The sequence below is a fragment of the Colossoma macropomum genome, unplaced genomic scaffold (genome assembly GCF_904425465.1).
Source record: "Colossoma macropomum unplaced genomic scaffold, Colossoma_macropomum, whole genome shotgun sequence".
Taxonomy (NCBI): Eukaryota; Metazoa; Chordata; class Actinopteri; order Characiformes; family Serrasalmidae; genus Colossoma; species Colossoma macropomum.
Window position 1 is genome coordinate 3,944,282 of NW_023494799.1, and position 13,320 is coordinate 3,957,601.

Sequence of the window (13,320 nt, forward strand, 5' to 3'; positions counted from 1 at the left end):
TTTCTAGAAACTACTTACATTAAGTGATTTTGCCAAGTCAAATCATCAAACTACTTACTATACGTTATTTTACTTCATTCAAACATTATTTCTTTAGATTATCTGCCAGTGTAATAAGAACGTTTCTATAAAATAATATTTTATAGCTTAAAAAACATATCACTGCTGTCTGAACAAAAACTTGTATCTCCAAAATGGTAACTTTACAGGAGAAGAAAAAACATACCTCACTTTTAATGTAAGTCAATGGAACCAGACTTTTTTCCAAGCATTTTTTGACCATTTTATTTGGCTCATTCTTCATGAAATTTAAACCCAATGTAGAGCTATTTCCAAACAATGTCAAAAACTGAACAATGACAAAAATAGAGATATGAGGTTTTGCTCTGACAGATATAGAAATAGGTCATAATTTTCTTCCAACAATCTCCTAATTAAAAATCCTAGATTTACTGGCTACACTTAAGATGCATTCACTTGCCATTATGTATTATTTTTGCAGTGCAGGGTCATAAAGCAGGGGTAGGTCATTACTGGGGGTTGCAGCACAGAGGGTCTGTAGAGCTTACACATCCTGCTACTGAATACAGAGACGTTTGTCGGGGTGGAGTGCCACCTGGTGGTGTTCTTCTGACAAGACTTGAAATATTGTGCCTTTTTTCCTCCCTCTCAGCAGTAAACCGCACTCTTTAGCGCTGATCTGAGACCAGTGTGTGATGTCTGCTATTATAACAGGACACAGAGAGAAGAAGCTGGACTTAGATCAGCGAGTGAGAGTGATTTCTACCGAAAGGCCCTCCAGCCTCACAGGACCGGCTCCCCGGCTGTCGTCGTCGCAGGCCTGGAGAGAGATGTTTGATTTAGTGGCGCGGTCAGTGTAAAAGCAGAGAGACAAACAAACGTAGTGACTATGAATACTTTCACAGTAATGCATTACAGATCTGCTCACCTGTCTGTCTTGGTGCATTCTTGCTGTTCTTGCGGTTGATGCTCTCTGTCCTCCTGTTCCATTCTAAACACACACAAGCATCATGGGTAACTGAGTTTGTGGTGTTCGGCATATTTTGTGTTTTATATATTTTTCCCCAATATGTTAAACTCAGAAACTGTGCATTTAGCAGAAAAAAAATCCATATTTAAGTGTGTTCCCTGTAGGAGTTGTGTTATTATTTTTACTTAAAAAAAGTAAAAAATCAACAAAATATGAAATTTGACTGGGAGGTGTTCAAATATGACTGTATGTTTGTGTGTAGTTAATTTGTCAACTACACTTTTAAAAATGATGGTTCTTCAAGGGTTCTTTATATATATATATATATATATATATATATATATATGGTTCTTCTATTGCATCAACCATTCTCCATCAATCTGAAGAATGCTTTCATGATGCAAAGAACCCTTTAATCATGCAGCAGGTTCTTTGAGTGTTCATGGATCTATATAGAACTATTTTCTTTACTAAGAACCCCTGAAGAACCATCATTTGAAGAGTGTACTCATAGATTAGATTGATTCCATAAAAAGAATGGATAAATAAAGGAGGAGCAGTATGTATAAGAGAACAAAAGAGTGCTAATTTGCAAAATATTGGCATTTAAATTCTCACAATATTCGATAATATTAATTATCGGCCCACTTTATCAGAAACCCCTCCCTTGTAGCTCCAACTTGGTGTGCAGTCTGTAGCCCTGATGCACAGCTTGTGTTAGACGCCCTCTAGCCGATGGCTAGAGTCACTGCTGCATAGTGTTTCTGATAAAGTGGCCAACAAGTGTAGGTGCAAGGTAGATGTAGTTAAACCGGCGATTCAGTGCAGATATTAAATATAAATATGTGTTGGGAGACGACAGGTTACCGCTCTTTTCGTGCTTTGATCCTTTCTTCATCATACCTGAAACACACAAAGAGCAAAATGACTCAAACGACCTTGTAAAGTCATCTTAAATCATCTGCACGGAGGACGGACTGATTTAAGCACTCACTGTATGACACACTCAGGGATGTGGATGTGCTCCATGGGGACAATCTGCTCCAGTTCCTCTAAGCTGTGCACGTAGCGGATTTTGTTCATGAATTTCACGCTGCAACAAAAGGCAAAGAGATGAAACACTTTTATGGGTGGATATAGTTTAATGTAGAAGTATAGGCAATAAACGTATTTCATGTTATAAATGTTCATCATAGCAAATATGGAACAAATTGTCTGTTTTGACATCAGAATTTTTAGTTGTGTGCAAAAGTTTGGGCATAAGTGTAAATAAGTTAACACATCCTCCGCAGCAGGGGGGTCAAACTCAACCACTAAAAGGGCCATATTAAAAAATCTCAACTAATCCGTGGGCCAGAGAACACCTATGCTTTATTTAATGTTTAGTTAATATTTTGCTATAAACCAAACTGACCAATGTTAATACTAAATATGCAAAAACGTCAACAGTAAAATTCAGGTACTTGAAGTAGACCTCGAAATATTACATTAATACTTGAAATATTCAAAGTTTAAATGTCCACAGGAGCTCAGTCCTTTAATTCTACCTATTTACTTGAACTAGACACCTGGCATCTTTTCTTTGCTGCAAGTTCATCAATACTTGGGCTCAGTTTCTGAGACGCTGAGCTGGCGTTTTGGTGTTTATGTTGGCTAAATCGCAGCTGAAATGCATTTGGTGATTATTACTGGAGTGGAATTGTGTAGAACTGAGGTTTAACCGCTGTCCTATAGATTGTTGTTGGTGTAGGAGAGCCAGAGCGCACATTACGTTGCAGTGCATGCTGGGGACTTTAGTGTAGTGCATTGTAAAACAGGCTAATATTAACAGAAAATTAAAATACTTTTGCTGGCCAGATAGGATTGTACCCTAGAACTGACTAATAAGATTGCCCTGTGTTTGACATATTGGCTCTACAACGAGCACAATTTTACACATTTTAACGCACAATTACTGTTTATTGGTTGGGAAAAAATAAAATGATGCCTGTGCAAAATTTATGGCACATTTTATATTTTATGTTTTATTTTTTCATGATGTTAAATTCAGCAAGTAAACGGTAGTTGTGAATTAAAATGTGCAGAAGTGTGTTCTCTGTAGAGGATGTGTTCACTTATTTACACTTAGATCAACAAAACATTGAATTGGACTGGGGGGGCCTGGTCAGTTTTACATAAAATGTGTATGTATGCCTTATCTATGTTTATATATCTATCTATCTATATCTATGTTTATATATCCTTGCTATAATAACTTACCAACAGCATTTGAAAACTCCAGCTACTCTTTACAGCAGGGGTGTCAAACTCAACCACTAAAAGGGCCATATTAAAAAATCTCAGCAAATCCATGGGCCAGCTGTGTTTATTATTTTGCAATGACCCGAACTGGCCATTGTTGATTCAAAATATGCCAAAACTGCAACAGGAAAATAGACATTGAATACATCTTCACAAATTATTCTAAATAAAAATAATTTATTTTAGTTTTTTTTTTTAAACTGCCTATTTGCTTGAATTAGACACCAGATATTCTTTTTGTGTAACTGCTGGCCTTTAGATTGTTGTTGAAGGAAGGTGGTCAGAACGCACCCTATGTTGCAGTGCATGCTGGGGACTGTAGTGCATCTCAGGGTGCAATAGGCTAATAAGAACAGAAAATTAAAATAATTCGGCCAAATAGGAGTGTCACGGGCCTGGCTTGGCCCGCAGGCCTTGTGTTTTTATGCACATTTGGTTCCAAATTAATCCTCATAAATTCATTGACTATGTTGACAGACGTTAAGAACTTTTTTCCTTCTCTAGTAAAGTTACTCTTTTGATGTGTTTTCTCATGACTGATAATATACAGTGTGCTATGAAGCATAGTTCAGTCTATGACTGTATAAGTATAACTCTCACTCGGAGTCAGTAAAGAATGGAGATGACAGTGATGATGATGATAAAGAAGATGATGACTTTTACCTGATGAAGGGTCTGGAGATGGCCAGAACTGTGCGTATGAACCATGAAGGATGTGCGATGATCAGAGACTTCAGGTTCTTCCTCAGTCTATAAGCAAAGGTTTTCATGTCAGTTCAAATGTAACCTCAGTGCTGTTTTTCTGCATCGCTTTAGATTCATGAAGAATGAGCAGCTGTGGCTGTACTGACCTTCTGTCAATCATCTGATAGCACTTTTTCAGCCAGCTGATACCTGGCATCTTACTGCGAGGGGTTCCGCCGTTCATGTAGATGATCAGATAATCCTCAGCTACAAGCATCTCCAGACTGCTCACTACATACCTAAATGCAGAAGGGGGGTTGAGGGATGGGAGCGGGGGGCGGATGGGGGTCCAACGAAATGGAATGAGAACCAGATAAAGAGGCATTAGAAAAAGACAATATATACAGTAAGAAAGGGGTAAATGGTTTTAAAAATAATAATAATAATAATGATAAACTTTATTCATATGGCCTTTCAGATACAATTGTTTACATAGTGTCTCATATACATGACCTTTTATACATTACAATGCAGTTGCATTTACAAAAAAACCCCCCAAAAAAACCAAGTAAAAACTAACAGAGATTTATAGAAAATAAAAGAAATAAAAATGTCCATGAAAATAAAAAAATATAAATAAAAAGTCCATGAAATAATTTATCTTTTTAGTAATATTAGGTACAAGCCACTAAGCTGTGCTTAAAAAATTATATATAAATATATTTTCACTGAGCTGAGCTGAAACTGGAGTTAGTATTAATAGGCATCCTTAGGCAACATTTCCAAATATTTCCAACATGCAATATTAGTCTGTTACTCACAGAAAGAGGTTTTCCATGATGTAATGGTAATCCGGGCAGCTGCTGTCGGGCAGGTAGCACGCCGAGAACACGATGATGGCATTCAGGCCCTCACCATAATAACCTGCAGGACAGGAACGAGAGCAAAACAAAAACAGTGACACATCAGGAAACACACGCCACGTGTGTCAAATATAAACTAAAGTGTGCTAGAACTGACCTCCGTGAGAGATGACCCGCACGTACGGCCGAATGACCTGCATGTCAATGCGATGTTCCTGCTCTCCGATGATGACCGTTCTCCACAGGCGGCCATTCCCGCCGTCCTCCCCCACTTCGTCGGCCCCTTCGGCAGGGCCTGATTTCGCAGAGGCCACTGGCGTGTCATCTGGAGGCAGCACAAACAACAAACTATTAAGGTTAATGGACAGAATGGGGTCCTTCTTTTTAGTCTTGTGCAAAGCCATACAGTGCACAATGATAGGAATGATATATGCTACATCTTTATGTTTGTATTATGTACAATGGACACCCCGGTCATACTTTATCAGAAACCCCTCCCTTGTATCTCCACCATGCTGCAGTAATCCAGCTAAATAACTGACTTGTTGATGTAGCCAATTGGCCACTTATTGTCATACTTACTAGTGATCAAAAAATCCAGGACTGGAACCTGAATTCAAAAGCCCATCATCAGTGTTCAGTTTCTGAACACAGAGCCGTTCTTGTCTGGATATTTTTGTATATCGTGGTCAGAAACGGACCAATGATGAATGTGGTAGGAATTGTGCAGCTACAGATAGGCTACGTTCTGCATCTGTCCACCTATATAGTGGACCTAGCAGGTAGCTGTTTCTAATAAAGTGTCCAGTCAGTGGAAGTATAGGGTAGGGGTTTCCAATAAAGTGGCCAGTGAGAGAACACACAAGGCAGGGGTTTCCAATAAAGTGGCCAGTGAGAGGACGCATAAGTAGGTGTTTCTAATAAAATGGCCAGCGAGTAGAAGTACAAGGTAGGTGTTTCCAATACAGTGGCCAGTGAGTGGAAGCACAAGGTACGTGTTTCTAAGAAAGTGGCCAGCGAGTAGAAGTAAAAGGTAGGTGTTTCTAATAAAGTGGCCAGTGAGTGGAAGTAGAAGGTAGGTGTTTCTAATAAAGTGGCCAGCGAGTAGAAGTACAAGGTAGATGTTTCCAATAAAGTGGCCAGCAAGTGGAAGTACAAGGTAGGTGTTTCAAAAAAAGTGTACCTATATTTACATGGTACTATAACTTTAAATAAGATATCTAGCAAAAGACTCCAGAACGGTCCGAAGCCAACCTTCCCATTCTAGGTCGTTGCCATTGGTGATGAACTCCAGGGAATCTGTCTCATCAGGAGTTTCAATGTCATCAACGTTAATGTCCAGATCGTCGGGCGTATCCAGGAAATCATCGGACAGCAGGGATCCTTCACTCTGGTCCAGAGACAGGTTCATGTCTGGGGCTACGAGGGTTCGCCGCTTCCGATGGGCTGCACCCCCACCAGTTGCACTGATGTGCAGCGAGCTGGGGGGAGCTGGATAAAAATGTAAAGCACACGTCAGAATTACAACTATAGCAGCCTTTTAAAAAAGTACTGTGGCCTTAGCAAGAGTGAAGGAAGGAGTAAACATGGTGACCCTTTATTTGGAAGGTCAACTGTAGATGCTTGGCACTGACCTTATCAATAATTTACATTGAACTAAATATCTATTAAATGCATCTTTACTTTTCCCCAACACTAAACCTAACAATCAACAGAAATTCTGCATTTGAACTTGTAGGAAAGAAAAAACACAAATACTAAATCTCCTTTGATAACATAAATTACTATCTCTTTGTCATTCCTACAGAAAAGATTCAAATCACAGAAAAATACCTTTGTGAAATAAGCAGTAAGTACTATATACATATTGTGTGTGTATATATATATATATATATATATATATATATATATATATACACACACACACACACACACACATATATATATATATATATATATATATATATATATATATATATATATATATGTGTGTGTGTGTGTGTGTGTGTGTGTGTGTATGGACCTGTAGGTTATGGGGCAAAACCAATATATGTGAAATTTATAACCACACATTTTTCCAAGTAATTTTATGGCTGTTTATTTTCGTCCATTCATCATGAAATTTACAGTCTATGTAAAGGACAACAGGCATTTTCAAATTATGTCAAAACTGAAAAATGCAAAAAATGGATATACAAGGTTTTGTTCTGACAGCAGTGATACTTAACTGGGCTGTATTTAGTATTTAGTCCAAACACTACTGCTTATTCTAAACAGTAATATTGTAATATTGTAAACACTAAATGCTTCTAATATTAGGATAAATATAGTTGTATGCAAAAATTGGAATATATGCTGAGTTTAACATATTGGAAAAAAATATAAAATGTGACAACTTTTGCACAGACTAGCTTTATTTTTTTTATCACCGTGTGTTAAATTCAATTGCATTAAACAACCAATGTACTTTGAACTGGGGTGCCCAAACTTTTGCATACTACTGTACATATAACATTAATGGTATAGTTAATAATGATTTATGTTTGATAATGTGTTTTATATGTCAATGGTGTTTGTTTATCCATTTCCAAAGCTCTCCTCTTGGCAACGCAGTATTAATTGTAGTTACCATCCAAACATTGGTTTATCAGAACTTCATTATGTTAAATCCGGTGTGCTGCTGATGGAACGTAACCCCTTAGAATCCCAGGGAAATTACAAATTATTACAGTTTTATTTAGGTTATAGATGTGTGTAGTAAAACTTTTGGCCTGCCGGTGAATCCTGGGCATTTAAGGAGTTAACAAATCCATGCAATTGCTGGAGGACACTGAGGAAAAATCTGGAACCAAACCTGACTAGTTTTTATTATGTTAGCTTCTGTAGCCTATTTGTATCTATTATGGCCTATCTAAATAAAGTGGGTCTGGACACTAATTACTCAGTCTTTTCATGTAGCAGTGAAGTGTAGACTAGATGTTAAACACAACTTACATGTTCTCCCCTCTCCAAGAGCACAAGAAGACTCCATATCGCCCTCCTCTGGAAGTGGCCTTACAAATATACACAGACAACATTGCAAACCTCAGTTCTCGAAATCATATTCTATACACCAGTGAACTTGACTGTATTCAAAATATCTGCATAATTCAATCACTGAGATGGAAACAAAGTCATTTAGAGTGGTTTAATGTGAAATGGTGCGTTGTAGAGAAACTAACGGACTCAGATTTCTTTACAGTGGAGGTGATAGGAACCAGGGGTTTCCAAATATAGCCATTTTATGTACTATACAAAACGATCAGTGAGGCTTATGTGTTTTTTAATATGTAATGTTGGTAAAATGGTAAAATAGCGGCAAATCTGAAAAAATAATAGTCACCAGGCAGAGCATTCATAACCATTTAATATATAATCCCTAATAAATTAAACTCATCAGACGTCTGGTTCCTATCACCACCATTATAAAAATTCTGACTCTGCAAGTTTCTCTAGAATGGAGCGTTTCACACCAAACCACTCTGAATGACATTGTTTACATCTTAACCATTTAATTTTTATCATTCTTGAAAAAAAAAGCTAAATTATCCTTTATAATGATTAATCAAAGTGTCTTATTCACATAGACACTGAATGGGGCTTGTGTTAAATGCAGCAGACTCAGTCATATGGAAATTAGCAGCTAGTTTCCTCATTAATACTGCGATGGGCTCGCTGGTGTGGGGGGTTTGCAGCTGCTTCAGTGCTAACAAAGTGCTGCTTAACTTGCACAGGGTGTCAACCCCCCTCCATACACATACACACACAACCTCCCACGCAGCATGCAGTGCAAACAGGACTGAATGAAAAGCATAGAGAGAAGCAGTGATGAAGAAGAGCAAAACAAACCAGCAGGACTCTGATCTAACAGAATTACAGACTAATCTGCTCCTCTTTAGCACTCAGTGATGTGATCCCATCACTGAGGTATCACATTATATCCATTATATCTGATTTCACAGGCTTTACTCAACACAGAGCATCATTTATGATGTAACAGAGCAAAATCTGCTTGAGAAACAGGTACAACCCAGCAATAAGAAGCCTGGTTTAACAACAGGCCATAAACACAACCCATATAGAGAAAACCAAAGCTGCCCTGTCACTTACCTTCTTATAAAAGGTGAGAATAAAAATAAAGCCTTTGGTGATTCCTTTACTTTAAAGCAAGTCCCCTACTCTGTCGTTTCCCAAAATGTCATTGTTTCAAAGGCGTTTACTATCTAAAGCATCACTTTTCATCAGTGCAGGCCTGCTGATGCTGAAGCTGTGTTTCTCTAAGCCTGCCCTGCCTCCATTTTCCCGGTGATGCTGCTGTGTTGTTGGCTTGTGCCTGCGTCACATGACGTGGCTCATTACCATTTAAGGAGAGAGAGCTGCACCTGCTCCCTCTCTGCTCTGCACAGAGGCCGCATGTGAGGATGCACAGCCAAAAAACAAAACACACTGTTACTGATCCCAGATCAGCTGAGAGCTCCATCTGCCCTTTTTCTGCCAAGTCAAAGAGGAGAAGCTCCAACTGCACTGAAAAAAAGTAACGCTTGGCTCAAATGTGCACATCAAAGGGCAAATCCACCAATTTCTCAAAATGACTGCATCAGTCAGTTGTTAAGGTGTAAACAAAGTCAGCATTAAAGGGGCATTTTATCACAAAATTCTGCATAATTAAATGGTTAAGATGTAAACAGAGTCGTTCAGAGTGGTTTGGTGTGAAATGCTCTGTTCTAGAGAAACGTACAGAGTCAGAACTGTTCACAATGGTGGTGATAGGAACCAGATGTCCACCTCTTGAAGCTCCTTCACAGAAAGTTGTTACATGAAATGATTATGAATATGCTGCTTGATGACTGAGACACTATTTTGCGACAAGCTTCTGGCCTAAAATGTGCTTTTTAAAATTTGGCAGGGAGGTACATGCATGAAAAATCTTGGATATAAAAACTAAAATAACATATGTATGTTCATTCGTTTTGGTTAGTGAATAATGTATATTCATCCTATATTTGTGTTGTTGACATGGTGAACCCTGGTTCCTATCACCACAACTGTAAAGAAATCAGTACATTTTACATCTCAACGAAAATTTAGCAACATTTATTACCCAAAACCACCAGTAAACCTACAGCTTTTTGTGGATTTAAATTCTTCAACACTGCTGTACAAAAACCCCTGTAAGTTTCTCTAGAAACCCCACATCTTTTTTAATTTTAATTTAAATTATCTTTGTATTTTCTCATTTGAAAAGCACTTTGAATGACAGCAGTGTATGAAAGGTGCTATATAAATAAACCTGCCCTGCCTTGCTTTGCCTTGAATGGTTAATTTTTTTCTGAGTTACTTTGTTAACATATTAATGAAAATCTTATGCAAAATTTTGAAAAATTGGTAGAATTCCCCTTTAAAGGAATAATTCACTGTAATAACCAAATTTATAGAATGTTCTATTTAACCCAAATGTAATCAAGAGATCAAGATATGTTTGGTGTCTGAAGTTTGGTTCTTTGGCTTTGCACTGGAGCTACGAGGCTAACATAGCTAACAAGTAATGGAGGCCTATGTGGCCCAAAAAACATTTTGAAGTGAAATGTTTCTTTTATGTGGAAATTATGTGCACATCTGACTCAAGTAAATTCAACACTATTTCAATAAATCTGTGTGTTTCCAAACTGCCAATATTTTAATGATCACGTTCGCAAAGCAAATTGCTATTGATCTCATTGTTAATAATGTAATTTAAAATACTTAACAGTACTTATGAAATATTATAAGCTCCAAGAAGTGCTTTGCATACATACATAAAGAAGCTTCCATCTGGAGTGAATTTGGGGATTTTGCATGAACACCTAAACTGAAATGAACTTAAAATGTTTCATTTTTCATTCTAAATACTGACCCAGCAGGACTCTGAATACATGCTCTGGTTCATTCACGCTCACAATGCCTGTTCTGTATTTCACACAATTTAAAATCACTCCACACCTGGGGAAGTCATCATCCTGCCATTCATCTCTCCCTTCTATGTGGTCCAGCAGTGTAGACAGGTCAGGAGTGCCCATTCTGCAAGGGCCTGCAAGACAACACAACATAATCAAATTATTCTCTGTGGAACATATTAAACCATGCACAACTTCGTTATTTGAACATTTAATTTACCTGTTGACTGACCATACATGCTCTGACCACAAATGCATTGCTCTGTGACAATCCAAAACCACCAGTGTTGGGAGAAAAGCTCGTATCTCCAAAATGGTAACTTTACAGGAAAAGGAAAAAACATGCTTTACTTTTAATGTAAGTCAATGGAACCAGCGTTTTTTCCAAGTAATTTTGGGTCATTTATTTTAGTCCATTCATCATGAAATTCACACACAATGTAAAGAGCAACAGGCATTTTCAAAAACTAAAAAACGTCAAAAATGGAGATACAAGGTTTTCTTCCAACAGCAGCAATATGTAATGTTGATGCTGGTAAAATAGTGGTAAAAAAAAGTACTTTTGGGGGACTATTTTGATGTATGTCTCCACTATGAATAAAGTTAAAAAATGAATTTTAAGCTGAAATTTTCTCAGAACTACCATAAACCAGAGTCTTAGGCATCAGGCAGTGAATTCATAACCATTTCATGTATAACTTTCCGTGAGGGAGCTTTTAGAGGTGGACGTCTGGCTCCTTTCACCACCACTGTGAACAATTCTGACTTTTCGTTTCTCTAGAACAGAGCATTTCACACCAAACCACTCCAAGTTGTTTACATCTTAATGATTTGCTTGAGCTGAAATTTTGGAAAATTGGTGGAATTCCCCTTTCATAACAACAACATTAACAACAGCAGCTACTCAAACTTTAGCCTGCTGCAAAATAATGCAAAATAATTTCATGGGATTTTTGTTATGCCAGTGTTCTGTAAAGCTTGTCCAACATAGCAACAGTTGCTACGAAAGCACATATTTGTGGGCGGAGCATGGATAGTAATAAGTTAATTCTTACAATAGAACCAAATGTAGCTGTACTGTTCTGAATGTTTTGTGCAGTTTTGGGTCACAGGGTGATCCCATGGGCGGCATGTGAGGGGGTCATGTGACACAAGTCTCCCTGTAGCTACAAGTCAGTCTACGCTGGAAGAACCTCCAGAGCTGGCATGCTGGAAAGGCAGGAGGGGGCCGGAGGTTTTAATCCTCCCTCATAACCTGCTAATCCCAAGATGAAGTGGTGAGCTTCTGATGCACTGAGACAAACGCCCACCTGACTCTGTTCACTGACCTCACCTCATTCATCTAGTACAGTGTGTTAACTTCAGCATGTGTTTACTTTTGTAAGTATGTTTTATCCCTTTAAACTGCATTACCACGTAAAAACTTCATAACCAAGTAACTTATAGTAGCTAATGATGTGGTGGGTGCTCTACCCAGAACATAAACATTCACAGGTCACCAAATTCACACGCAACATCCACCCTCCATGGTACCATGAGGCGCAGTGCATACGCACACTACAATGACTTAAACCAGACTTGGTATTCAGTCATTAACTACTATATATAATTTGTTACTTGGTAATTGAAATGAAACTAATGCAAGTCAGGATGCTTTTTTATTTTTTTCTGCAAACAACTTCAGAATTCAATAGAGGAGCTAATACTTAAAGTGGACAGTCTTTGATGACAATCTAGCCATATATATATATATATATATATATATATATATATATATATATATATATATATATATATATATATATATATGTTGCTGCTGTCGGAACAAAACCTTGTATCTCCATTTTTGTTGTTTTTCAATTTTTGAGATCATTTTAAAGAACCCATTGCCCTTTACATTGTGTGTAAATTTCATGATGAAGGGACCAAAAGAAACGGCCCAAAATGACTTGGAAAGACGTCTGGTTCCATTGATTTACATTAAAAGTAAAGTATGTTTTTTCATTCTCCTGTAAAGTTACCATTTTGGAGATATAAGTTTTTGTTCCAAAAACAGCGATATATATATATATATATATATATATATATATATATATATATATATATATATATACACATATATATATATGTGGGGATTTGAGAACACAACTAAAAGTACAATATACTTGAACCTGTTTAACTACAGCTTAACTACTCTCCCATACACTACACAGTGTACTGTGTATACATTAAATGCAGGACAGCAGACAATAGACAATAAGACAGAGAAGACAAATATGCAGCACATATCAGTAATGTCTGTTTGTGGATTAGCTTTATTCAATGTAAACTCAGTCCCTGGCAGCAGCTTACACTGTCCAGACAGAGTGTACTGTACATATATATATATATATATATATATATATATATACACACTTCCAAATTTAGGTATAATTTAGCTTTTAGATGTAAGGAAAGTCATTTAGAGTGATTTTAACATGAAATGGCCATGGTCACATCAACATAGCCA

General features: G+C 37.4%; 1 protein-coding gene across 2 annotated transcripts; it reads right to left on the reverse strand.

Annotated features, from left to right (window-relative positions):
• Positions 1–234: 234 nt before the first annotated feature.
• On the reverse strand, positions 235–10,934 carry atcaya (ATCAY kinesin light chain interacting caytaxin a). 2 transcript variants are annotated; one of them, XM_036586476.1, is made up of 11 exons: positions 10,858–10,934; positions 7,834–7,892; positions 6,094–6,330; positions 4,997–5,164; positions 4,798–4,900; positions 4,144–4,275; positions 3,956–4,042; positions 1,986–2,084; positions 1,859–1,894; positions 950–1,012; positions 235–841 (listed from the first exon to the last, which is right to left on the reverse strand). In XM_036586476.1, exons 1-11 carry the CDS (start codon positions 10,932–10,934, stop codon positions 805–807), a joined length of 1,098 nt encoding a protein of 365 aa, XP_036442369.1. In that variant the 3' UTR covers positions 235–804. The 2 variants fall into 2 exon arrangements, with proteins under 2 accessions (XP_036442369.1, XP_036442370.1); XM_036586477.1 differs by lacking the exon at positions 10,858–10,934 and adding an exon at positions 8,989–9,191.
• Between the last annotated feature and the right edge of the window lie 2,386 nt (positions 10,935–13,320).

Bases quoted from the DNA above. Each gene is read 5' to 3' on its own strand.
- atcaya (XM_036586476.1), bottom strand. From the start codon at position 10,934: ATGGGCACTCCTGACCTGTCTACACTGCTGGACCACATAGAAGGGAGA. The intron at 4,901-4,996 runs GTCAGTTCTAGC...CCTGTCCTGCAG, and splicing joins GCGGGTCATCTCTCACGGAG to GTTATTATGGTGAGGGCCTG. The intron at 2,085-3,955 runs GTAAAAGTCATC...CTTTTGTTGCAG, and splicing joins ATCTCCAGACCCTTCATCAG to CGTGAAATTCATGAACAAAA.